At 43.9% G+C, this 27,751-nt stretch overlaps 1 protein-coding gene across 2 annotated transcripts in view; it reads left to right on the top strand.

Annotated features, from left to right (window-relative positions):
- The window catches only part of RCAN2 (regulator of calcineurin 2), a 244,718-nt gene that overhangs the window by 134,055 nt on the left and 82,912 nt on the right, over positions 1 to 27,751 (top strand). Inside the window, exon 1 of one of the 2 annotated variants that reach the window (XM_008153219.3) lies at positions 12,903 to 13,111. The exons of the other annotated variant lie outside the window; for it this stretch is intronic. Within the exon in view, the coding sequence (XP_008151441.1) occupies positions 13,025 to 13,111 (87 nt within the window). The 5' untranslated portion in view covers positions 12,903 to 13,024. Of the gene's footprint in view, positions 1 to 12,902; positions 13,112 to 27,751 lie in introns of those variants that run through there. 2 annotated transcript variants of the gene reach the window in all.

Below are 27,751 nucleotides of genomic sequence, written 5' to 3'. Positions count from 1 at the left end.
CCCTGCTGAACCCCCAAGGTTCATCAGCCTTCTGATGAACTTCTTGCATTTTATTATGCCCTGCTGGAATTAGCCTCCAGCACAACCTTCGGTGGACTTTTAGCCATCTCTATACACATAAATACACCTGAGGCTACATGGCTGTGCTTCTTAGTTCTTCCACTATAAGTCTCCAGGGCTTTTAAATCTGAGGGGGTAAGGAAAAGGGTGATGGGGTGGGAGACTTCATGCTAAGCACAGAGGACTGAAGCTAGTGGAGCTGCTGCCAGAATAGAATCACTTAGAAATAACCCATTCATGAAAAGAAGTGAGGATTGTCCATGCAATCTTTCATTTATTTATCAGACATTATCTGAAACCACTTATTAAGTGCTGAGGCTACAATAAAACATTTAACCATACAGCAGGGTAAGTGCTCAAATGGGTTTATGTGCATCACGTATATGGGAGTCAAATGCATTATTCTAGTGGGGAAGGCTGGCCATGAGAAATTCCCAGCACAAGGGCTCAGAGGTCTCTGATTTCTAACATTGTCTCTTCTGCACGTATGCAGCCCTAGTTCTAACTTTACACTCCACTCTCCAGGACAGGAACATGGTCATGTTTCTTTAGTAGAAAGGTCTTTCTGACCACAGATGGTTTGCAGGGTGGATTAAAGAGCAGTGAACTCAGAGGCAGCGAGAGTCAAGATGCTACTGTTCTAGCCTTCGCTGGTTCTTTCTTCCTATGGTACAAAATTTAAACTCCTACCCATAACTCACAAGCCCTTGCCTGACAGTCTAGCTGCATTTTCCATGGTTTCAAACCCTAATCCCTAGCTCTGCTTAACATCAATAGGTTTTTGGAAATTTCTGCAATATTGGTCTACTCATAGTATTTCATACTTCAACACATCATCCCAGGCTCCTGCCTACTCTTCCCATCTCCTTACTTGTTGTCTTCCTACTTGTTCCCATCTACCTTTTTACATTCAGCAAAATGGTCCTTCCTTAGGGAAAGTTTCTCTAATGCTACCTGAGAAGACAGTCAGAGAGACAGGGCCCTTTGACAACCTCATTGATTCTCTGGACCTCTAGGAAGGAATCAGAGATGACTGAGACTGTGATGCAAGGTGACTGGGTGGAAGGTGGTGCCACAATTGAAGCAGGGAGCATGGGAAGCCTAGCAGGCTTGGTGGGACAATTAGAAGTTCAGTTCCAAAAATGGTACAGTTGCTTTCCTAGAAGTAATTTTTTTTTTTTGCTCCATAAGTTTTAAAATTCAAATATAGAGTAAGACTCATCAAATACATTCATGTATTTACAACTCAAATGAATATCTATACCTTTCTAAAGGAAAGTAGAAATAGTTGCATAGAAAGACCACTATTCATAGATTTGATGCTATTTTCCCCCAGGTTTTAGCATAAAAGAACAGGGTAGGGTGAAAGGAATCATTTGCACAGTCTTGACTAGTCAGGACTAGAACAGCTTTGCAATAATGTTCACCCCTAATTAATACCTTATAAAGACTAGCACCTGTTACCACTGTAAATCTTAATCTCAGTTTTTACCCTTACCTTTCTTTTTTGCCTTTTTACGTAAGTGAAGATTCATGATAATAGCTAAAGATCGAAGTGAATGAATGTGGACGTGTACCTCACTGTCATGGATGTATAAAACTGATCACAATTTGTTTTTGACCCCTACTTAGGTAAGCTACTTCACATAAACTTACCTCTGTCTATCCAGGCTTGCCTTTAGAGTCTCCTCTCCTCCCACCCTCCCTGTCTCCATTTCTCCTTTTTCTGGTACCTCCAACCTGCTTTCCTCCCCATGCTGACCATTACTTGGACAGCCAGTTAATTGTTAAATCCTGAACATTGCATCTTGTGGTGTTTCTCATACCCATTCCTTTCCTAATATTACTGCTTTATCTCCATAACAACCCTTCAGTGCCTTTGAGATTACCAACGTTTACAACCCCCCTCCACTCCAATTCAACCTAGTGTGCAGTTTTTTAAAGTAAACTTTTGATAGATCCCATACCTTACTGAGTGAAATATACTCATACTAGTAATTGCCCTGGCACTCAAAAATTTTATATGTGTGGCCACAGCTCTCCCTTCTGATCTTATAACTCACCACTGCTTGGCTTAGTTTTGCATTCCAACTCAATGGGCTGCTCACTGGTCCTTAAACAGCCTCTTGCTCATAAGACCTTGATTCATCTTAGTTCTACCCAGTGTGCATATCAAATGCCTCCCTCTTTCTTTGAGGCTTTCTGATTTTGCTGGTAGGTGGGATCTTTCATCTCTTTAAGGGACACACCCTTGTCACTGGTACTCTCTTCTCCTTGGAGATAATATTTTGAAATCTTAACCATGCCATACCTCCCTCCTGTCTCTGACAACCCCTCCCCCCTTTCCCTACCCAGTATGGTCACTGAGTTCTCTCATATTTCTACAATATCTCTGGCATTGCTCATTGCCTAATTTGGTTCCTCATTGCCACTGGCTTACATAATTCTATTAGAAATGCAGCAAGTTGATTTCTACCCTCGTAAAGTTCCTTTGAGATGACAGGTCTCTTGGCTCCTGCCTTTGTTACTTTCTAATCCAGCCTTGACACCACAACTAAAATTCTGTCCAAAATGCAGACGTGTTCATGTTCTCCCTTCCAGAACATTCAAGTCTACACAGCAGAGAAGTTAGGCACTCACACTCTGGAGGCCAGCCAGTGGGATTTGACCGACCTCAATCACTTCCCAGCTGGTCAACCTTGGGCACATGACTTTCTCATCTCTAAACAGCCTGTTGTGACGTGCACATAGCATACTGCTAATGAATTTTTAGAGTGACTTCATAAAGTGAGCCCCAGGTACATGATAGTGTAGCAGGATGTTAAATTGCAAGTTTCAGCTAGCCCAGGATGAAATAGCAAATGGGACCTTCCAAACAAAGTTAGGTATCAGGCCAATACACAGATTTTCAAAGCAGGTGGCCAGGAGTGAGTGAGCTTGTTCTAGCACCTGCTGGATGAGGAGTAGGGAGAAGCCAGTGGAGATGGGAAGACAGTCTGTGAGGAGCTTTTCTTGGCAGAAATCCATCCTGGACTCTGCTGTCACCTCAGGAGGAAGGTTTGGGATGGTGCCAGCTCCCTCACCTCAGGTCTGATTGAGGGAGAGGGGAGAGCATCTCCATGGGGCAAATTAGAAACTTGAATGTGTGTCCCCTGACAAATGACTTTTACTTTATTGTCCCTTGTTATTTAACCTAGGCCATGCGCACACATGCGCGCGCACGTGTGTGTGTGTGTGTGTGTGTGTGTTAGCCAGGGCTCTCCTGGTTGTTAGGGATGGCAACACTATCTGAATCAGCATGGGAGGGAAGGGAGCATTGGTTGCTTTAACACTAGACTTTTTAACATAACCAAGGGGAGCATTGGATAAGTGGCCCACGGGTCGTCAGGGTGCCACGGGCCTCAGGGGCACCTGGAGATGAGGACTCCAGTGCTTCCAGGACTTCCTTTTTTGACTTCTACTTCCTGTTTATGTCTGAATTTGCTTTATGATGAAAAATCTTGGTCGGCAAAAGTTCCAAACTTCTGACACCACAGGGAACAGGAGCTCTTGACCCAGTTTGGGTTTGGAAAATCTTTATGAAAACTCTGGCTGGCTTGGCCAGGTCAGGGCTGCCCCCAGACGAGTCCAGGATGGGCGGAGGAGGAGCAATTCCCAGAAAATTTGCTGCCCAGAAGACAGGCATGCCTCGCTAACACCCTATTTGTTTTCATCTCTGTAATTTTTCAAGTGTGTCAGCTTCTTAGGTATAGCACTGCCTGGTATAAAATGCACCATCCAATTCAGACATGGAGGATGGGAAGGGAAATATGTCTTCCTAAAGGATGGATCGAGGCAGAGAGAAAACCCTGGAGACTGGGGAGGAGGGTGAGACAAAGAAGAAGTGATAACAGCTTCTTCAGGGTGTCACTCAGGGATCAGCCATAAGATATCTGTGGGCCTTACAGGTGCTAACTGGGCAGTGGTGGAATGAGGTTGGTCCCTGAGTCTGACCAAGGGCATTGCAGCAGCCACTTAGCATGGGACTTGTCCAGATGGAGAGCTTGCATTGTGTGTCCCTCCTCCCCTTCCAGGGTCCTTCTCACTTCTTATGGGCCTTTCCTGCCTCCACCTCACTATCCCCGTTGCCCATCGACCTGAGGCACCTTCATCGGCTCACCCTCCCTTCTCAGGGTTACTCTCCTTTACAGGGACCCATTTAATAGACTTTCTTCTGGTCCATGTCCCCAGCAGCTGTATCTCAGAGAAAAAGATTCCACTCATTCAATGATCCATTCCCCCAGCACAGCCTCATGGAGCTCCCACTGTGCAGGATACATGGTGACCAAGGTGGAGGGGCCCTGCCCTCCTGGAGTTTGCATTCCAATGGGAGAGACAGAAACTACACAAATAAATATGTAACATCGGTTATTGACAAATGCTTTGTAGGAAAATAAAACAGGGCAAGGAGATACAGAGAAGAGTGCTATTTAGATGGGCTGACTGGGCAGGCTTCCCTGGGCAGGGGCATTGGAGCAGAGGCTTGAGTGCTGTGGATAAGCGAACCCTGTCTAGGTTGGTGAAATGCATTGCAGGCAAGGGAGCACCAAGTGCAAGAGCCTGGAGGTGAGAATGGGTTTGGCATGTGATGACCAGACCTAAGTGAGGTATCAAAAAAGAAGAAAGGCAAATGGCTCTTACGGAATGAAAAAATGATCCACCTTACTCATAACTAGATTAATGCAAACTGAAACTCACTGAGGAACATCGGTGGATGTTTAGGACTTTTTTTTAATCCTCATCCAAGGATATGTTTATTGATGAGAGAGAGAGAGAGAGAGAGAGAGAGATCAACATGAGAGAGAAACATTGATCAGTTGCCTGACTAGGGATCACACCCACAACCTAGGTATGTGCCCTGACTGGGAATCTAACTGGCCACCTTTTGGTGTATGGTACGACGCTCCAACTACCTGAGCCACCTGTCCAGGGCTCTTTAGGATTTTTCGCTTGCTCAGGTCAGATACAGAATCTGAACTAACTGTAGAAAATATAGTTCACATGTAGAAAGATCCTTAAATGTGTCATACTAAAAAAATACACATCAAAGCTCAACTGTGATAACCACATCTTACCCACACCAGATGGGCAAAAGTCCAACACATTCGGCCACACATGCTGTTGGGAACCACTCTTTCTCAGAAATTGCTGGTGGGGAAGTAAAATGATACAACTCCTATGAGCATTTGGCTGGATCTAGCAAATTACATAGACATTTGCCTTTTAACCCAGCAATTCCACTTATAGAATCTGTCCCAAAAATAAATTGGCAAAATATGAAAAAGCATGAGCAAAGTCTATCAATTGCTGTACTGTTTAATAGCAAAAACTGGAAATGGTCCCCCATCAGTAGGGGCCTAGTTGCACAAGCTTAGTAAATTCATGTAGTGGAATACTATACAGTTGGGAAAAGGAATAGGAATATTTCTACATATTAGTATGGAATGCTCTCTAGAATCATGTTTCTTAGCAATAAAAGCAAGACAGAAAAATGAGCAAAGGGTGCTATCATTTGTCTAAGAAAGGGAGAGAAAATAATACCCTATATAATAAAAGGCTTACATACAAATCGACTGAATGGTGGAAATGACCAGTCACTATGATGCGCACTGACCACCAGGGGGCAGACGCTCAATGCAGGAGCTGCCCCCTGGTGGTCAGTGCACTCCCACAGTGGAGCGCCACTCAGCCTGAAGCTGGGCTTATGGCCAGTGAGCGCAGGGGTGGTGGTGGGAGCCTCTCCGGCCTCCATGGCAGTCGGACTTCCCCTGAGGGCTTCTGGACTGCGAGAGGGCGCAGGCTGGGCTGAGGGACACCCCCCCCCCAAGTGCACAAATTTCGTGCACTGGGCCTCCCGTTCATATATATTTGTTAATATATTTTAAAATGAGAGAATGGATAAACAATAAAGATAAAATAACAATAACTTGTATGGGAAGTAAGAAAGGAGTGAAATATAAGATACAGGAAGAGGAGCTAGATTTCTTTGTAGGTTGGTTTTGAGCCATGTAATATTTTTTATAATTATAAAACAAAATTAAATGTAATGGGGAAGGCAGTCCTATGACTCAAAAGATTTTACTTTTGGAAAAAGTAAATAAATTTAGAACATTTTAGCAACAATTGAACCTTTAAAAGTAAATGTTTCTAACAGTAAACATTTTAGAAACCAAAGAACCTAACTCGCCATCCAGTTGATGGAATTAGAGAAACTATTCCAAATGACTGTAAAACAAAAATTTGTATTCCCTTTATGGGCTATACCCAAAGGACAAAACAACAACAACAAAAAAACCTGGGGAAAATATCTTAAATTGTTCCTGGTAGTATCTATACTAATAAAAGGGTAATATGCTAATTAGAGTGGACGTCTTCCGGACGTCCTTCCAGGCAAAGCTGCAGTGGCTGTGAGGGCCAAGGCTCAGGCAGCCATGGGCGGCTGCAAAGGGCTGAGGCTCAGGCCGGCAGTGGCAGCAGCAGTGGGGTAATGGGGGCGGTGCTTTCCCCTGATCCACCAGGTCGCCTCCCGCAAAGGGAGGCCAGACTGGGGGCCTAGGCAGAGGCAGTTAGGGGCAATCAAGCTGGCAGGGGGCCAAGTTAGGGTCAATCAGACTGGCAGGGGTACAAGGTAGGGGTGATCAGGCTGGCAGGGGGGCAAGCTAGGCACGATCAGGCTGGCAGGGGGCAAGGTAGGGGTGATCAGGCAGGCAGGGAGAGGGGTTAGGGGCAATCAGGCAGGCAGGCAGGTGAGCAGTTAGGAGCCAACAGTCCCGAATTGTGAGGGGTCCCAGATTGGAGAAGGTGCAGGCTGGGCTGAGGGACACCCACCCCCCACCCCATCCCCAGTGCACCAGGCCTCTAGTTAATAATGTGATTCTGAGGCTGCTATGCATATAGTGTGGGATAAGGCAAGGGAGTAATTATGTTAAGGACCATGTTATGTGATGTGGAAGAAAGAGGATGCAGGTGTAAGACGGGTAAGTTTCAGCAAAAATACGGTAGTTCTGTATTTGAATTGGAATGATCAGTCTGAACTCATGACGTATGCTATCCTTAAACTATATTTGCATATTTCCTATCTCTGTCTGTTTTAAAGCTTTAAAATGATAACCAACACAGTGCAAAGAACACCTTTCTCTCTATCTAAGTATATGGATTAGGGTATTAAAACATGTTGAAATACTGACTAAATGGAACTAGGCTCTTTGGAGAAATGGCTGATTCCTTATCTGGGGCTAGAAATGGCCATGAGTCTGGGAAAGCTTGTCATGCCAGAAGGATGATAGGATTGTGTCAAAAAGACACAAGAGCCAACCTATTAGACTCTGACCAGCCAATGGACAATGTAAGCATCACTAGCAAAATTACAGTGGGTTTAAAACCATCAAATATGTGTAATAAATTCATAATGACATTTAAAAAATAAACCCTCAATCATCTTTGAAGGAGAAAAAAGGAACAAATCGTGTTTTTTAACACAAAACTAGTTAATAAAGGAAAAGAATCGTTTTTGAACACAAAACTAGTTAATAAAGGAAAAGAATCAAGTATGTATTTGCCTGTCATATAAAATGTAGCTCACGGTAACTACATCGTAGAGAGAAGTCATTCTTTTTAATAGAAGTGTTCCATGAATAATGCAGAAGGAATACCATCGTTTTGAAAGAATGAATGCCTTATGAAAGAATGAACCCAGGCCTTGAGCACGAAAGGCTGCTCATACCACAAAGAGAGACAGTGGCATTACATCCTCCCTGTCTTGATCCATCCTTTAGGAAGACATATTTCCTGACTCATCCACCTAGGAAGAAGTCTTGCCACACCTGAATCTTTGAAGTCTCTGGATCTAACTAGCAGGACCTACTGGCAATGGAGGGACTGGTGGGATCACACTATAAAGTTCACCAAGAACATCTAGACTGGGGGAAATGCTAAATGTCAAATATCATGGCTTCATCATCAGCAAGAAACTACAAGGAAGGAAAAAGAAGGGATGGAGGAGGACCCTATAGATTAAGAGAGATATGAGTGATACTGTAGTTTGAATCCCAATGCAAACAAACTGTTAAACAAAGCAAGGAAAGGACGGTAGAAGGGGCATAGGGAGGGGAGGGGGAGTAAAGAGGACATGGGTAGTATGGGTGGTGAAATATGGGCGGGATATTGGACGATACTGAGGAATTATTCTTGCTTTTTGTTTTTTGTGATGATACGTATTGTGATTTCAAAAGAGGAGCCTTTGTCAGAGATATATGTTGAAATATTTATAGACAAAATGATATGTCAGACATCTGCTTCAAAATAACTTGGCGTGAGTGGGAGGGTGGGTGGGGACATGGAGCAGGGGTTCTCAGTCTCGAACTTGCATCAGATTCACATGGTGGGCTTGTTAAATTACAGACACTGATCCCGAGCGAGTTTTTTCTTTGGTCTTGGGTGTAGCCCAAAGAATTTGCCTTCCTGATTTCCCAGGAGGCATTGATGCTGTTGGTCTGGGGACCACATTTTGAGACCTAATGGCAGAAAGGAAACAAGAATAACCCCAAGTTATTCTTGCACCTGGGTAGTGGGTACATGAAAGCTCTCATTATACTATTCTCTCTACTTCTGAAAATATTTGAAATTTTCTGTAATAGGCATTAAAACAGACACAAATGACCCAGAAGGACACATAGAAGGAGCAAAGCCTTCAACATTGTAATGGGAACATCTATGCTCATTAGTAGAACAGACTTGGCTGCCGCCTCTGGGTTGAAAGGGGGCACATCTGCTCCTGCCCAGTTGGAGCTGAGAGCACCAGCTTAGCTGTCAATCCCCTTAGAGGACTGCTGGGCCTGAGGGGCAGGGAAGTGGCCTTTGTCTGAAGGAAGTAGTCTTTGTCTGAGGGGTCTGCATCATGTTGCACCCATTTCCTCAGAGTGGTCAGTCATAGGAAGAGCAGTGGTTTGGATGAATCCTAAGAGTCCCTGGCCATTTCAACTGGGAAGGGTGTTCTTGAGCAGAGAGCTGTGCCAGCGGGTTCAGCTGTCAGAGGTGGGGTGATCGCTGAACTCAGATGCCCATGTGTCCTCCGACAAGGACCTTCCTGAAACGCCTACATCAGGAGGCGTCTCTTTCTGTTGGAGGCCATCTACTCGCCTGTTAAGATTCATTTACTAGTAGTTATTCAGTCATACATCAGCTACTTATGAGCGTACCTACTAAGTGTAAGGCACTTTCCAGCCCCTGAGAATACAGCAGGGAACAGGATAGGCAAAAATCTCTGCGTATGTGGAGATTAAGTTCTAGTTGGGGAAAACAAGCAATAAACAAGTAAAGAACTATATGAACAGAGTAATTTCAAATAGTGAAAAGTGCTATGAATGAAATTCAAATGAAGATGCCTGGATAGTGATTGATTTTGAGTATGTGTGTGCAGTCATGCGTGCATGCATGTGTACACATATTTTAGGTGACCAGGGCAGGCTTCTCCAAGGAGATGATATCTGAGCTGAGAGCTGGGTGAGGAGAAGGAGCCAGCCAACATGAGGAGATCTGGGTCTTTTCAGACAAAGTCAAAAGCAAGTGCAAAGGTCCTGAGATGAGCTTAGCATTTTTTTTTTTTTTTTGAAATGCCAGAACCAGTGGATCTGGGACATGGAGAGCAAAGGGCAAAATTGGTTATGAGGTGAGATGGGAAAGGAGGCAGGAGGCAGGGTGTGTAAGGGCCTTGTAGCCATTAGCCATGGGGTTTATATACATGCCCTAGACACCTCCATGGCTGCAAGTCATCCCCCAGCTATGAGAAGTCCATTTTATCTAGAGAAACAGGACACGTTTTTAAATAGTGAAGCCCCATAGGGGCTCTGGTCTATAGGAAAAATGAGTGTTTTGTATAGTCAATTGAATTATATATCTAATTTGTTGAACCAACCTATTAAAAAATGATTTTATTTCAGAATCACTATATGCTCTCGATGGCTTATAATTCCACCTTAAAAACACTCAACTTACAATTTGGTCCCCTGTTAAAACACATATTCCTCTCTGATGGGTAATGCTATGAGTTTTCAGTCATTTCATGGTAATATAAATGGTTTGAGAGCTGTATTCTTGAAAATATATTTTTAAAAAGAAAGGCGTAAAGTTGGTGGGTTCTTGGGTACAGGAAGGAATCTTCAGGGTAGAAACCAATCAGAAAGGAGAAACTGAGCATGCATCAGTAAAAGGACTAATTTTACAATTTTGAGCTTTGCTCTGCTTCCTGGATAGACGAATGTCCTCCTGCCAAGGCATGATGGCAAGGCTCTTTTTCTTGAAATAACACATGTGTCTTTTAATAGCTCTTTCCTAAGTGGAAAGTGTGAAATAATCCACAGAGCCCAGCGATTACAACGCCCTGCTCCTGCTGCCTGATGCGCCCTGGCCGGCCCTGGACACGCACCCTGGACCTCACTTCTGTGGGCCAATGTTTTCATGACAATGAAGCGTGGTGTCCTGGAGGCAGCTCGAACAGCTGTTGGGGACAGATCATAGGCATCGCTCTGCAACTTTGCATTCAAGGGACTTCATATCGGTTGCTTGAAATCAGCCACGATGAGGTTATTACACCACAGAAATCAGCAAACGCCACACATTCGGCTTTTTCTTTTCAGACAGCCGATTGTTAAACACCAGCAGGCCGCTGCCATGAAACCTTAAAAAGAATATTTTAGCGTATGCCGTGGCATATGGAAAAATAGCTGTTTCTTTGTTTTGCCTCTTGAATAGTTGCTAATGGTGTTCAAAATTGTATTCACCTTTATAATTTAGCTATATTTATATGTATATAGACACCATTTACTTTCTCAATAACTCTACAGGCATTCCATGGTTGACCAGATAGACACTAAGGACCCCTCAAGGCTTTGAATCATCTGGCTCTTGCTGTCTTGGCTACCCCTGGCTCCAATCAAATTTAATCATCAATGTGCCTTGCCCCAGTCCCCCCAAGTACCCTATTCTTTCTTCTGGACATTTCTAGTCCGGAGGGCTCTCCTCACCCCTTATCTGTCTAACAAAGTCTTACTCATGTTTCAGGATCAGAGCAGAGGTCATGTTCTCCTTGACGCTCCTCTGCCACAGCTCCCTTCCTTATCCGTTGCCCTTTCTCCAGTGCTCCCACCTAATGCCGCCTGTGCCTCTCAGTCACCGCTGCCTCGAGGTACAAGTCCTTGTCTCCATGTCTTATTGCCTCCCCGGGAATGCAAGCCCCTGGAGGATCCTGACTTTTGCTTATTCATCATTTTATCTTTTATAGCATCTGGTGCAGAGCTTTGCACATAATTACTACTCTGTTAGGGTTAGTTGAATCATCTGCATATATGACTTCGTATTCTCCACAGTTCCCTGGACAACATAGTAATTGACCGCCACCCCCACCCGCCCAAACAAACACACACACACACACACACACACACACACACACACACACACACACACTTTCATCCGTCTAAATATTTATACTGTGGACTGATTTCATTTAGCGTGGGTAATGCCTTATTCAAGGGAACACTAGGCTCAAATGGAGTCCAATGGGGACCAACAACAAAACTTCTACCTTCTGTGTGAAATGTCACCTTTCTCATCTGCATGCAAAGTTGGACCACTTTGTTCAATCATGTGATAGAAAGGCGCCCATCCGTTTCAAATCACTGCGCTCCAATGGCCGCTGAAGATGCAACTGTATCCTGGTGGGGACAGATCCTGCTGGAACGTTAGCGAGTTCTACTGGTACTTCTATACCTAATAACGAAATAAAAATGAATCTGATATTTTTCCTTTGCTCACTCCTACTGGGAAAGAAGGCTATTTCTGTTCTGTTGTTCCATTCATTAAGCAGTTACTGACTTCTCGTGCCAGGCACCCTGCTAAAGGCTCAAGATAGAAAGGCGAATTATCCACAGCCCTGCCCTTCAGGGATTCACAATCAGAAAAAGAGAAAAGGCAATAGGATGTGTTCAGTCTCAGGCGAAACAGAACCCCGAAGCGCTGACAATGACCCACATCAGTGCGTTGGCCCATTAGATTCTGCCATCTGTCCCCGCATGAGATGTTTGCCGTAACTCCTCCACGGGCCGCTTTTGGTTTGAATGACCTTGGAGGCAGCCTGAAATCCCGAGCTCGGAAGGGTGCTTTTAGAGTTACTGGTCTGCACTTACGTGCTTCAAATAGAATTTCACAAACCTCTAATTATCTCCTCTTACCCGGCTGCCTAAATGACTGACGACTAGCTCTTTAGTCCCTCCAAGAATGGATTTCTATTCAGCCGGTGCCCACGATGCATTAGGATGCCCAGAACATGTGTGGCTGCTCCGAGCAGCACAGGGCAATTAACAGAAGGCTCGCAATTTGCAAAACGCCTCAACTTCCTGCTCATCTCGGAGGCAGAAAATTGTCACACCTTAATCTCAGGAGGCTCATCTGCAGAATTATCCCCCCCACACACACCCCCTCCCACAAACAGAGCCTCTGGTGTCAGCTTCTCCTCCCTGCTTTTTGCAAACATAAGCACTCGGCTGAAACAACAGCTATGACTCAGTTCCTAGCCAGCGCTGCCTGAATTGATTTAGTCTGAGTTCAGATTTAGCACCTAATCATGTTCAATTTGCTCCACTGCACTGCCTAGAGATAAAAGGCATGGGGGAAAAAATAGCTTCAGCTTGTGTCAGTCTTTGTGGTGATGTCATTGCCATGAGAAAGCCGGCCCTTCTTACTCTGCTGTGCTGCCTCAGAGGCGGCGGGCTGTGTGCGTGCAGCCAGTGGGCTCCAGGTGCCGAGCGCCGGCCGTGTCCAGGGCAAGGCAGTGCCGGGCGGGCCACGGCAGCACCCACCTGGAGGCTCTGCCCATCACCCTGTCACGCAGGGCTCCGAGGCTGCCTAACTCTTTTGAAAATCAGGAGGGGGAATGCCAGCCCCTAGCATGGACTGTGATGTTTCCACTCTGGTCGCCTGTGTGGTGGATGTGGAGGTCTTTACCAATCAGGAGGTGAAGGTATGCACCTGCAATCTTATTTTGCATGATTGCTGCTCCTGAAGCTGCTGGGCAGAGCCTCTTGAGCTTAAGGAAACATGACTTTGTTTAATAGTTTGCAGCTCACGGTGTGTGCTAGAAATGCATGTGGTGAGTGCCTGGCTGTATTAATTAGAATAAGTTAGAAAGGGGACCAGCACATTAATTTTGACTGCGATAAGGTCGACTATTGTCTGTTTTTTTCTGGCCTTTTCTATTGGGCGATTTCACAGTAGACATGTTTTTGTAGTTTCATATCTGTGTCAAGAAGGTGAATTTGTCAATGCTTCAGGTTCGGAGGGGTTTTGACTCAATGATTAAAGGAAGACAGTGCACATAATAAACCTCCCACCCAGGACACCCTGCTAGTGGGACGGTAACCACTTCACGGCATGTCACTTAAAGATGCCACGGTGTGGTCTTCAAACTGAACAAAAGCTGTTCTAAGAATGTCAGTTTCAATCTTCAGCTCTCTGGAAATTGAAGTTGGAGAGCAGCTGCCTAAATTTTTATTTTTTATTTTTGTCAAGCAAAGGAGTCATTTCCCTGAGCAGTGCTACAAAAGAAAGTTTAGGCATAAATAAATGTTGTGTCTGAAGTCTTAGAATTCCACAGCACTGGTCCCCACTGATTGTCTGCAGGAATTGTTTAATTGTCATGGGTGATTGTCCCCTGGTGATATTCCTTCTCTTTTATTTCCCATTTTGTTTTATATTACGGAAAAGGTTCCACGCATGTAAAATGGGAATTTTTATTTATTCTCTCATATTTAATGTACGAATGAGCAAGCTTCTTATTTACACGGTTTACACACACACACACACACACACACACACACACACACACACACACAGTCGGTTGCTCATTGTGTGATGGGAGGAAGAAAAGGGGAATTACATTGCATAATCATTTTCCATCCTTGTCTTAGTCTTTATTTAAAGGAAGACCTTGAATTCTTTACTGTTGAGTGTGCAGGTGACACCCTGGTCCTTCCCAGGTGGGGATTTATATGTTCGCTAGCATAACGCATGGCTCTGTCATTCAAGATTGGGGTTTTGGACATGCTTTTGAAATGGACTCAGAAATCTGATACGCTGTTTCTGCATATTTTAAATGGGTGGCCCTGCATTTACCAACTCTCACACCGGTGCTATAGATGTGTCTACCACCTGTCATATTGAGGTCAGAAAATTAGAATATAATGGATTGGTGCTGCCTGTGGTTGCATTGGGAATGGAAACAGCATGCAAAGACTCACAGTCCTTCCAGGTGTACCTGCCATACGCACCCAGAAGTGAGAGCAGTCATCAGAGCCCCTCCGGTTTAGCACCAGTTTCAAGTCTGTTGTGGGTAACTGGGTAGAGGTATCTTTTCACCGATGCCAGAACAGAACTAAAACCTCATAACTCTCTCTGTCCTCCACTGTTCTGTTTTTTACATGCTTGCTCTGAAAATGTCTAAACTTTTATGGTTCAAGAACTAATAATGAGAAAATATTTATTGCACATATGCAATATGCCAGGCATGATGCTTACATGGGAAGAAGTTTAAAATATGCCTATATGACATATGTATCTGTGAGAGACATAAAAATAACCACTTGCCCAATATTTCTTAAAGACAGAGAATGCTTGTGGAATTAAAGGGACACAAAAGTCTTACAGCTGGTTGTATTTGAGTGGTTGGGATGGCTTCATGGAGAAAGTGGTATTTGAACTTGATGATGGCTAGATTTAGATCTAGAAAGAGGGAAGGCCTGGGGATAGGGAGTCATTCCATGTTGCAGTAGAGTGAGTCAATGAATTTGACTGCAGTAGGATCTGAGAGATGGGAGGGACTGCAGGGGAGGGAAGTGAGTCAGGACCAGATTATGGAGCAACTGATACTGTTCATCAGAAATGTATGAGGTTTTTCTGGGAAGGTTCCCACCGGAAAGATGACCTTACTACCAAATAGCTCTAAATCACAATGTTTGTTTCTTTGGGGTGAGCTACTTGATCTTTCTGTGCCTTACTTTTCTCATTTGTAATGTGGGGAATAATAGTAGTTCCTACCTATTTGGCTTGGTATGATTGAAGAAAATTAGACACGTAAAAAAATTAATATAGTAACTGACACATATTTATTGTTTAATAAATATTTGCTATTGCCACCATCATTATTGTCATCTTTTAGCCATTCTCAGAAGGTGATAGATGACTTTTGCCAGTTTATTGGAATACCCTAATTCTGAGATAACAGTGACAATCCAGGACACAGAAATGTTTTTCCTCCCATTCCCCCAAACACAAACATACACACACACACACACACACACACACACACACACATACACACACACACACAAGCAATTTAGAAAATATGGCCCTTCCTTTCAGATATTTAAGGTAAAACAGTGATGTTATCAAGCTAAGATCCACTCTGTGCTTATTTAAAAAGGAAAAATGAATCAAGTAAGGTGGGCCAAAGAGGTTTGTGGAGAAAACCTATGTGCTCCTGGTTCAAAAGTGGGCATTGCTCATTGCCATGTTCAAATGTGAAATTCTGCCACCAAACAAAGTTTCTCCAAAGGTAAACTTCATTAATTGCCAATAACAGACACATGGCGGAACCAGAGTTCCTTTCCTCCGAGGCTTCCGTATTTGCTATCAGAGAAAAGGGAGGCTGCTCTAAGGCGAGGGTTTGACTCGCCTGCCTGCATCCAGCTTGCCTCGTCTCACTCTCTTTGCAGACCCTTCCTTTCTACAGGTAGCCCCGTGGAAAAGCATCCACCCCAGTTTAGGCAGCCGGCAGGCACCCTTTGCAGGTGCAGTGACTTATCTGAAGGGGATGGAGGCATGTGCAAATCCAGTGTCTGATCTCGACTTAGAAAGCCTGACCTTCAATGGGGGAATCTCAGCTGGTTGCACCAGGGGCCCTTCATACTCCAATGTCCTTAATGTTGGCAAAGCTGCTAGAGCAATCGTACTAAAAAGAGGAAGAAATCAGACAAATGGGGTGCTGCCATATTTGGCTTTCTTCAGAAATTCCATTAGCAGTGTCATGAATCTTGCTGTCTGTTTTATGGCATAAGAGTACACAGAGATGAAGAAATATGAAGCCCTTAATAGAAGAAAAATGATATAATGAGCTGAAGAGTGTGTGTGTGTGTGTGTGTGTGTGTGTGTGTGTATGTGTGTGTGCGCGCGCACGCGCACAGTTGATTTTTTTTTTTTTCAGTATATTTCTGAAAATAGTTGTCCACCATCCCAAGGAGCCAAACCTTTGGGAAAATGAAAGGGATCCAAAGATGGGTAATGAATTTATATTTCACTTTAGTTCAGTGGTTCTTAAACCTGATTTCACTTTGGTATCCCGTGGAGAGCTTTAAAAACTATTGGCGATGCCCAGGCCCCATGCCCAGAACTTCTGCCTTGGCTGATCTGAATGGAGCCCAGACCTAGGTTATCACATAAAGTCAGCGTCAGGTCTCTTCTAGACACTGGTAGGTATGGGTGCTCTCAGTCAATCATTGCCTAGAGCTGTGGTCGGCAAACTGCGGCTCACGAGCCACATGTGGCTCTTTGGCCCCTTGAGTGTGGCTCTTCCACAAAATACCACAGGCTGGGCGAGTCTATTTTGAAGAAGTAGCGTTAGAAGAAGTTTAAGTTTTAAAAATTTGGCTCTCAAGAGAAATTTCAATCATTGTACTGTTGATATTTGGCTCTGTTGACTAATGAGTTTGCCGACCACTGGCCTAGAGTGACCTCCACTTAAACTCCGACCCACATGCCCCAGGTGAAGGCTTGATGTGTGCAGTTTTAGAAGCTGTCAGAAGTGTTGAGACTCAGCTAACTCTGCTGGATCATAGCACCAAAAAGAAAGAGGAAATTAGGCCAGTGGGGTTCTGCCCTATTATCTTTCTCTAGAAATTCCATTGGCCACTTTTGCATGGATGGCCAGTGGAAACATCTCTGGGGAGGGGACAGTTTATGCCATGTCACTGTTCCAGTGTCATTCTGAAGCGAGTGAGAGAGCCAGGGGCAGATCTGAGGGGAAAACCTTTCAGGAGAGGGAAGAGTAGAAGCAAAGCGAGACAATGTTGTATTCCTACCCAACCCTGTTTTCATCTATTTTAATCGTTATTCATTCGAGGACCTAATGAGACTAGCACTATCTTATGGCGTGTTTTATTATTTTTTATATTTTTAAGGGTGCTCCTTTTTAGAAATTGTGCTTGACCTAATTCCCTCCCACTATATTTTAAGGTTGTTGGTTTCTATGGGGAAGGGAGAAATAATAAAGCAGGTATTTGTTCTCAGCGTAATAATTTTTTATATGCTGAAATTTGAGGATTTTTCTTTCTCCTTCTGAAAGCCAAGGCTTTTTGTAAGGTGACTCATAGTCCTACTTTCTCTCCTCTGCCTTTGAGACTTTCCCAGTACCCCCCTAATCCATGTAACATTGGGAAAGCCTCTTAACCGTTCTAGATACGCGGTAATCATACTGAGAAAGATACTCGACTGCTTTATATGTTGTTTTCCTTTTCACACAATGGTATGATGTGACTGACTCATAGTCTGTGTCATGCTGCTGTGGGAGTTATGAAAAAAAAAAAAAAAAAACAAAAAAAATAAACCCCAGCACACTGTGGTCCTTTTATATAATGAAACCTCTTTGTCCTTGGAACCACTGGAAATTTCAAATTACTTGCTTTGTTTGGGGGGAGTCACATGAGGAGAAGGATGGAGCAGCGTTGGTGTCATACACTTTGCATTATGATTTGAAGAGAGACAAGTGGGAACTGGGTACCAGGAATTGATTTGAAGAAAAGCTGGTAGATCTCTTTGCTGGGAGAGCTGGTTGACCTCCATGCCTATTTCTTATGCTTACTGCAAATGCAGTGCTGGGGAGAGGCTCTGGCCACCAGCATGACTTTATAGCTCTGCAGAACTCTCAAGCTCTTTCAGCAAATTCAAATACCATGTGTTCACTCAGTAACAGAAGAGGTCGAGTTGCATATGATTTAGTTCTCAAAAATTGAAACCCTCTAGAGAGATTCATGGCAACTTTTAGTAACCACCATGTTAACAGAAACCCTCATTCTCTATTCAATGGCTGGGATAGTAAATCATATCTGTTACATATCTCCAGACCATGTTTAGTATCTGAAAACCAAAAGGGAGCATGTGGGAGGATGGGGTTGGAGGGTGGGGTGGCGCGTTTGCAACATATACTAACAAATACTTGCTCTTTCTCTGACATAAAATAGAGAAGGATTGTGGCCATTTTGAAAATAAATGAATTATACAAAACTGGATGTTGAAAATGAAGCCTAAAAAAATCTGACCATTCTTAAATGTGCAATATAGGACATTTTCTTGCTTCTGAAGAAAGCAAACATCTTTCATGTTGTGAGAAGTGATTTTATGCAAATGATGGGTGCTCCCTGAGAAGGTTAATAGGTGATTTCTCAGCCACCTGTCATGTGAGGAAAAGACAAGGTGAAGTATTCAGCTAACGACATTGTTAAGCAGGAAAGTCAACTAAAAGCTTGCTTATCTGTTTAAAGAGTCTTCGAACTGTTGGAAAGTAACTGAGAAACTGACAGTTGTGACCTTGAACTTGAGTGTCAGATTTACTAGTACTTAAAAACCACCACAACAAAACAGCATCTTCATTATCATTATTGTCCTAAAGAAACAGATTTTAATGTAAAACTAAGAGAGTTCTATTTGCATCCTCAGTGATTCTATTTGAGTACCACTATCAATAATTGATAATGGGCTTTTTAGTACTTTCTAATGAGGCTTAGAACAGACAAAGAAGAAAGGATATGATAGCTTAAACATTATCACTTGACATGTTTGGGTTGTAAGCTCAACAGGCATTGCATCTTTGTGGTCAACAGCCCAGGTTCCCAAGGAGGTCTTACACTCTCCAACCCATGCCTGACCCAGAATGTCTTTATGTCAAGGGACAATTTCTCTATGTATTCTTTAGATAAAGGGAATGTAGCCTTTTCCAGCTCTAAATCTAAGCTGATTCCAAAATGCAGTGTAAAAAATGTTGAGATCATTTAATGAGGATTTCAAGCAGATAAAAAGTTACAGACACTCCACTTCATCTAGAATGGAGAATTTATTTTAAAAGTATTTGAGAATAAAATAACCACCACGTCAGACCTTCCCTAGAAAATATTCACTATATGTTCTTTCATATTCCTCTTTCAGGGCAACTGTATCAAGAGGGAAATATATATATGAAAATGTATGTATGTATATACTATATTCCCCCTCCTCCCCCAATGGTCATAGAAGGTTTTTTCTGTTCGGCTCTGGCCTACCTAACTAGCTATTAGAAACTGTGGCAGTTGACCATCTAAGAGATTTAAAGCCTGGAGAAGTTTCCTGGCAAAATAATTGAACAGAAGCCTAAACAATTGCTAAACAATTCCTTCAGGGGGGCGGAAATACTAAGACACTCATGGCCTCTTTTTATTGTTAAAATACCAAAGGGGTGTTTATATCCTTAGAATCTAGTAACATAATTACTTTCTCCAGAATCTAACATGCAAGCTCTGAGCTGTGCATATTTTTTAAAGGCTTTTGAAAAGATCTTGCCTTTGAGCTTCCAGAAAGGTGACTTTAGCAAATCTATCCTTCACCTGCTCAATTGGACTGCAGACCAATCTCCCATTTCCCCTCAAAATGATCTTCCTTAATATTCTACTTGTCCCAATAATAGGGACGTTTTCTGCTTAGTTGTAAGATCCCACCCCCAATCTCTGGTGCTTCTAAATGTGAGCAGTGTTCATGTTGGGCCCCAAAGATTTAACTTTGGAGGGGGCATTTACTAAATTAGGCATCAAACCATCCCCCTTTATGACAAATATAAATCCCCAGAGATGTTCATCTCTATGGATCAGTATTATATGATGTAAAGATGGGCAATTTAAAAGATTCTAACTCTTCCCATTTACTATATATTCCCAAGTGCCGCGCACATGGCACATACCAGGTACTCCCTGTCATCCCCATAGCAGCCCAAGGCATCTGTTTATCTGCCCCTTTATAAACAGGTTCCTGAACAGAGAAGTTAAACTTTTGCACAAGATGACACAGAAACGGGACTCAAACTGTGGTCTGCTTCACTCTTGCACTACCAAAATATCCCTAAGGATTCATTAACCAGCTGTTAATCAATTATTGGGCTTGCAGGCGGGGCGGGGGCAGTGTAAATCTTAGAAGATAAGACAGTGAGCTCATATGTAGTATTTACTGTAGGGATCAAAACTCTGCTTTTGTCCTCTATTTCTTATCAGAGGTGGGAGTACTATTATATAAATCAGTCATTGAAATCATTTAATTTTTCTCAATAAACCTAGCATGTGGCTGTTCTAGGCATAGCATCTGTTTTGGATTTGTTTTAAAATTTGTGTCAAATTTTAATTATGCCATCTAGTTGGAAAAGAAAAAGTCTTCTAGAAAACCCAGGGCTCAGCAGCAGACTGAGAACCCCGCTCTGAGAGCACCTCCACCTGGTCCCAATGTCACTGAACTTTGCTGACTTGGTGAGCGGTGACCTGTGAAGAACTTGGAGCAGTGGTAGGGAAACTGTTAATGATCATGATAATGATAGTGCTCTCCAGATTGTACAAAACTCAGCTTTCCCACAGGAGATCGCCAAGGTGGACAAGATCACACACTTCGTAAGGGGAAAATTGGGCTGGGATCTGTTCATGCCACGAAACAGACCTCTTGGTGTATTATTATAGCCTGCGTCAATAGTTCGTCTGAGGGGACTGATTTCACCCTCGGTGACTTCACTGTGCCTTTAGCTATTGACTAAGACAATCATCTGAGGCCACCTTTCCTGGAACAGGATATGCAAGCAATGAGCAAACTTAATAATAGCAATAATGTATTGAGCACTTACTATTTGTCAGGCACTATGCAAAGTGCTTTTATTCATTCATTTATACATCAAATATGTATTGAGTGCCTTCCATATCCAAGGCCTCACACTAGGCTCTGGACATGTAGAGATTAAGTCCATTGAATGCAAAGGCCTGTGCTCTGCATTAAGCGGGGCTGCCGGTTATTTCACTCAGTCCCACGTTGCCCAGAAAGGATGATGCTGTCTCGACCTCCAAAGAGGTCTCCTTTGCTGATAGGGCATGTGAGAAGGCAGCAAGCCCAGCTCCTGAGTCAGACTCTTACCGGAAAGGGGCCGTGGCCCTCAGCGGGTCTGCCTAGGGCCGGCCAGTAGTGTGTGGATTCTTGACTTTGTGCAGGAAAGATTTCACAACACACGTCCAGGTGAATTTTAGGGACATTTATTAAAGCTGGGGACAGTGGAACAAGGAAGGGCTGGGGGAAAGAGCCTAGGCTGGGCTGCTTTGGCTCACTAAGAAGTCAGAGAAAAGGAAGCCATGGGGACAGGTTCAGATGAGCTGACACTGCCCACCTCTGCCCTAGTTGCAAGCTTCATGGGGTCCCTTAGAGTTTAGGAGATGTATGCCTGTGGGGAAAGAAGGAGGTGAAGAGAAGCACGGATGTGCTCCCCGAATGGAGAGAGTGCTCACTGGACCTTCATTTTGAGGGGTTTTAAAGGCTGTTTAGGGGAGGTCTTAGGGGAAGAGCTCAATAGAATATTCACCAGCTTTATGCTGATGTAGCAAAATGAGGATTATTTTTTTTAATTCATCTGTCCTTGGGTGTGGTTAGCAAATGGCACTAATTGAATTTCTGCTATCCATTGCCCTGAGTAGGGTGACTTAAGCTATTTACCCTGTGATTGGGGAGAAGTGCAAACCATTTATCCTTAAATGTCCCTGGTTTAGGGAAGATAGCATTTACTAGATGGCTGCAAATTGCTTGGCATCTAGATTTTCTAGATGGCTGGAAACTGCTGTTCAACTGTCTGTCTCAGTTTCCCTATTCTGCTTGTCCTGGCTTACTAGCCTGTCTCAACACATCCTGGTTGAAATTCTCTGTTTGCCCACTTGGCCATTTACTGTGTAAAGAGACTTACCTCAGTTTCCTCAACTACAAAATGAAGAAATAGTGCCCACCTGGTAGGTTGGCAGTAAGGATGATATGCGTTTGAGTTTATAAACAAGTTACAGTTACTGGCAGACAGAACATACACAAACAATATTAGCCCTTACCATCATCGTCATCATCATCATCGTTAATATAAGCATACTTCTTACATGGAGTTTTGAGTTTTCTTGCCAGGGCACTTTACTTTACCTGCCCTAATTATATCAGACTCTTCCCTGCAGTTTCTAACTCATTTTTGCACAGGGGCAGCAGTGACCTATCTCAGTGGCACTCTGAGGTCACAGAATCAGAGTGTGAAGCAAGTGGCTAAGCAAGGGAGTGAGGAACCACAGACCTCAGGCTATGTCTCTTCCCTCGTCTGTGACTTTTCCTGCCTCTCTAAGAGTCCTTGGGTAAGGGGTCCCTTCAAAGCAAGTGACACCAGGAAATGAGGGGTCTGGATAGACAGGAAGTGTCGTCCTCACTCTGCTGCCATGGGGTGGGGGTGGGGTCGGTATAGAGATGAAGCCCCAAGGAAGTTGCTGATGTTGATTGAGTTAATGGAAAGGGAAGCAGCCTGAGTGAACCCCCACCCACCTGGCCAAAACTCTGAGGCTCAGTGGCTTGCATCTCACTCAGAATAAAGCTCAAGTCCTTGCTATGGTCCTCGACGCCCATCAGACCTTGCCCCAACTGCCTTGCCCATCTCATCTTCTCCGTGTATCTCTTCCTCTCACTCAGCTCTAACCACCCTGCTCCCTGCACAGGCCAAGCACCTCCTTAAACTTGCGTTGCTGTAACTTCTGCTCAGAATGCTCCTCCTCCTGGCGTGCCCCTGGCTTGCTCCTCATTCATCATAGAGCTGTTCCTTGACTGCTGAATTGAAAATAGCACAGCCTGCTGGTCACTCTACATCCCTCGCCCTGCCTTGATTTCCATCACAGCACAATCACAAGGTGACAGAGTCTATTTGTTGGTTCACTAGAGGCCCAGTGCACAAAATTCGTGTATGGCGGGGATGGGGGGTGGTTCCTCAGCCCAGACTGCACCCTCTCCAATCTGGGACCCCTCGAGGGATGTTTGACTGCCCGTTTACAGGGATTGGGCCATGGGGGTGTGGCCAGCCTGGGTGAGGGGCTGATGGCTATTTGCAGGTTGGCCACAAGCCCCGGCGACCCAAGCTCCCAGCCCCTCCTTTTTTTTTTTTTCCAGTGCCTCTTTGTGCAGAGGCCAGGGCCGGCTGTAAGCAGGTATCTGGGATTTATTTATCTTCTATAATTGAAACTTTGTAGCCTTGAGCGGAGGCCAGGGCCGGCCAGGGCAGGCAGGAAGCTTGGCTTCCTCCATCACCGGGGGCAACTCTAGCCTCCTGCTTGCTCCAGCTTTGTGGCCGCCACCATCTTTGTTGGGTTAATTTGCATACTCACTCCTGATTGGCTGGTGGGTGTAGCAGAGTGATGGTCAATTTGCATGATTCTCTTTTATTAGTGTAGATTGTCTAGTTCCCTCTCCCCACCCCTGAAAACAAGCTTCAGGAGATCAGGGGCTTTCCCCTTTATCCACTTCTGAGTTCCTAGAGACTCCAGGCAGTAACACCAAGAAAACATGTATTGACAAACAAATGATAGACTCCAGTTCTCAGTAACCTTGAACATGCTATTAGACCACTTTCTTTTAAAGGGATGGTCTAGATTTCCAGACCCAAGGCCAGGTTTATATGGCAGAATACAGAGGTTTTAAGGCAAGATGTCCAATAAGGAAAACAGAGATTGAGCTCAGAAGCAATTTCTTCAAATCTATTTACATCTGTCTCTGAGCAGGAATTTTAAATGGGGTTATAGGCTTCTTTCACCACAGTAATGCTAAACTATAATTGCAGCACTTTTAATACTGACCTTCACTTCCCATTTCTACTTTAAAACTGTGGAGATAGGTGGAAGTTAGATTAATTACCCAAGCTGAGCTCAATTTCTCTTTTGCTTAATAGGCGTTTTGCCCTGGAAACTCTGTGTTCTGCCATGCACACTTGCCTCTGACTGTTTACTAGCTTGTATCCCAAAACTAGTAAACTTATTCTGTGACACTTAAAAACAAACAAACACTAAGCTAAAAGTCCTACTATTACATTGCCTGAATGAATACGCAGCAGGTTTGAATTATTAATGAGAGTGATAGTGGATGGTCTATTTTATATTCTCACTCTGTAAGGAAAAGTGCCTTGCAAAAAATAATACTGCAGTGTAGTGCTCAGCAAAATAACATTCTATATTTAAGTAACACTTCGCATCAGCAACAGTCCACATTGATGTTAGCCTCAGAAGACCTGAACCCTCTTTCAATAGATACTTCCTCATGCCACCCTCCTGATGTAGGTGGGAAGTATTATTCTCTCAATGAGAAATTCAGGTTAGAAGTATCCCCCAAACTATGTTGGAGTTTGTTCCTTTTGACTTCGGATTTTTACTGCATAGTTTTTGGATGTGGAAGCAAGAAGCAACTTGGTTTCGTGGAAAACAACTTGGTCTTTGAAAGCAAAAGGCCCTGAATTCACACTACTTCGTATTCATGTCTTTTTTCCTATGTACAAAAAAAAAAAGATACAGATTTAGGTTAAGGGCTGTTAGGATGTAGGTGATCAGTAAATTATCACTGAAGACTGTGTATGGCATTTGTGAGGCACTTCGGCCATTCATTCCACATTTAACAAACATGGTGGAGCACTTGCTAGATAGTAGGCACTGCTTTAATCCTTGGGGTTCACGAATGGAGGCACGCCTCCTGCCCTCAAGAGGTTCATAGCTGATGGAGGAGTGAAGGTAGTGAATAGACACAGAGAGTTTAGAAAATGCCATGGTTTGAATAAGCCCAGTCTACTGTATTCTCTGGACATCTACAGGAGGGTGGTCTGGGATGATGAAGAATTACCCACAGAGATAATTCTTGTGTTACAGTTTTACAGGTTAAGTAGGTGTTGGGCCGGTGAAAGAAGTAGGAAGGGGTACCCCTGGGCAAGGGGTGGGGGGCAGCACCAAAGCAGAGGTCCTGGGGAGAGTGGTTGCTTCTAGGAAGTGGAGCCCTGGTGGATGCAAGATACAGAGGCTGGGCCCACATTACAAAGGAGCTTTGGACCTTATGGTTTGGACCATGGGAATAAGCAGGGGAGTGACCCATCCACCTGGTCTGGCAGAAGGTCCTCTGGTTGTAGTGTGACTGTGCTGCACCGAGGCTGATGCTGTGAAGAGGCGAGTAGAGGGGAGGGGCTGCCTCATCCCAGCCAGACAGGAGGAGGGCCTGCGGGACTCAGCAGCAGAGTCCCAGCATCCTTGAATCACGCTGATTATCTTTTGTTATTCCTCTGTCTTTTTCTTTCTTTCTTTTTTTAAAGAGGAGAGAAATCAAAACAGAAAAGAGGCCATCCTGAGGATGTCATTAGGTTGCCATTCAACAAGGTTGATTTGGGGGGAGAGAAAGGCATATTTGTTATTGCTACACCCAGGGTATGCAGCAAGTGCATTTAAATGGCATGGATTGATGGTCTCCTAGGGCCAGGGCTCTAAAATCAAGGCTCCAAACCCTGGTGCCGGCCCTGGGGAGTCACTTAGTCTGTGGGTGAGGGACGCTGACTTACAATCACATCCCGATATCCTTTATCCAAAAAAATCTGCCCCGATGCCTCTGCAAACTTCTCACAGCTTGGAAAGAGAAATTCAGTGATGTTAAATGCTGGACCTAGAATATTTTGGGCCTCTCATGATAACAAACACGCATGCAAAAATAAGACCCAAACCCTCAACATTATTGCTAAAATACATTTATGGAGGCTCATAGTCCCTGAGCTTAGCATACACAAAGCAAAGAGAAAGAGAAGTTTGATACCTTGCCCTGGTAGTCACCTGTTGCCATCATGCCAGCAGTTTTGCCTCAGAGCAGTAGCTACATTTAGTAGATGCTCATTAAAATTAGATGAAGGAGTGAATTAATGGTGCTTGCGTTTGTTGCAGGCCTAGTTTTAGGCAACAGGATGAAAGAAGGAGGCCAGTTGAACCTCTCTGTCAGGGCAGGCTCCAAAAGTTGTACAATCACCTCCTCTCAGATCCACCTGGACAGAGCATGGGCCCCTGGACACATCGGGGTGCAAGACAGCCTGAGAATGCCACCATGTGTCTGGATTCTATGATAAACAGAAGAGGAAGGTGGATATTGAGAGACAAGGAGCAATTTCTAGAGCAGGTGACAAATGTACCCTTTAAATAGGTGACTTGAGAAGTCAAGGCTCAGAATTCACATACGTTAAATGACATCCCAGAAGGTGCTAATGGAATCTCAAAACACACATTCTTAGGAGAAGCTTGTCAACTTTCATGAAGCAGGTAAGCTTTGACCTGGGATGTGAAAGGCATGGCAGGTATCAGGCACTCTTCAGCGTGGCTTCTAGGTCATCTGGGGAGATTAGGGCCCAGCAGGCTGCCTCTCCAGTCACCCTCGTGCCTTGGGTTTGGCTGTTCTTCCATGCTGATGGGGCATTCCACGCATTTATCCTGCTTTACATACTACCACCACCCAGTGGGTCGTTCTGTCTGTTGGCAGAAAGATTTTTATGAACACATGGCAAGACCATCTCTAATCAGATCCAGAGTATCATTCAGATCCTTTGCAGTCATTAGATAGGGCTAGAGTTATGCTAAATAAGCCAGCAAGCTTCTGCCCAGGTGAGTACTAAGAGTACTAAGGTGAGTACTCAGCCTTCCTGCACCCTTTATAGATGCAGTGGACCCTGTGATGCAGCCATTGGCTGTGGGAAGACTCAAGGGGACCAACTAAGGAGGCAGAAGCTCTAGGCGCAGGCTTTCAGGCCACTCACTTTGGGCAAATAATGGAATCTTTCTGAACGTCCATTGGAATAGAAGATCCCCAGATGAGCAGTTGGTGGTATATATCTGGTAGAGGGAATGGGTTTTAGACAGGCTGGGCTGCCCCTAACAGTTACTAATTTTGCGGTCTTGGGAAGTTTAGGGGTGTTTTTTTTTTACTCTCTCAGTTGCAATTTTATCATCTGTAAAATAGGTATACTGGTAATGTTACTCTTTTGGGTATTGTAGATGGAATAAGAATGTACTTAAAGCATGAAGGCACTCAATAAATGGCTATTGTTTTTCTTGCCTCTTTCATCTCTAAACTTTGATAATGAAAATCCCTTAAATCAACTAGAATCCAGAAATGAGATTTAGCTGGTAAAGACACAGCAGTTCTGCTATATTGAGAATCACATATTAGCTTCATCCACAAAATTGTCACTTTTTTGAAATCTATACAATTTCTGATTAACATGTCTGCATAGGGCATCATCCGTTTTCGTGAAAAAAAAATCTATCCAGTCTTTCAAGAATGCAAACATTGATAACTCATCAATTTCTCCCATGAGGTTACTAATATTGATGATATCAATTGCTTCCTTTGGTTCAATACTGTGGCAAAAATTGAAAATTGTTAATAGCAGCTGTTTACTGACTGTTACTAAGGAGAGATAAGCAAACAGCAATCTCGTGTTAACTAAGAGATTGCTTTGGAGGGAATATGAATCAGTCTTTATACTTTT

The sequence above is a fragment of the Eptesicus fuscus genome, chromosome 10 (assembly GCF_027574615.1).
Source record: "Eptesicus fuscus isolate TK198812 chromosome 10, DD_ASM_mEF_20220401, whole genome shotgun sequence".
NCBI classification, from domain to species: domain Eukaryota; kingdom Metazoa; phylum Chordata; class Mammalia; order Chiroptera; family Vespertilionidae; genus Eptesicus; species Eptesicus fuscus.
This window is presented reverse-complemented; position numbering and strand designations above follow the sequence as displayed.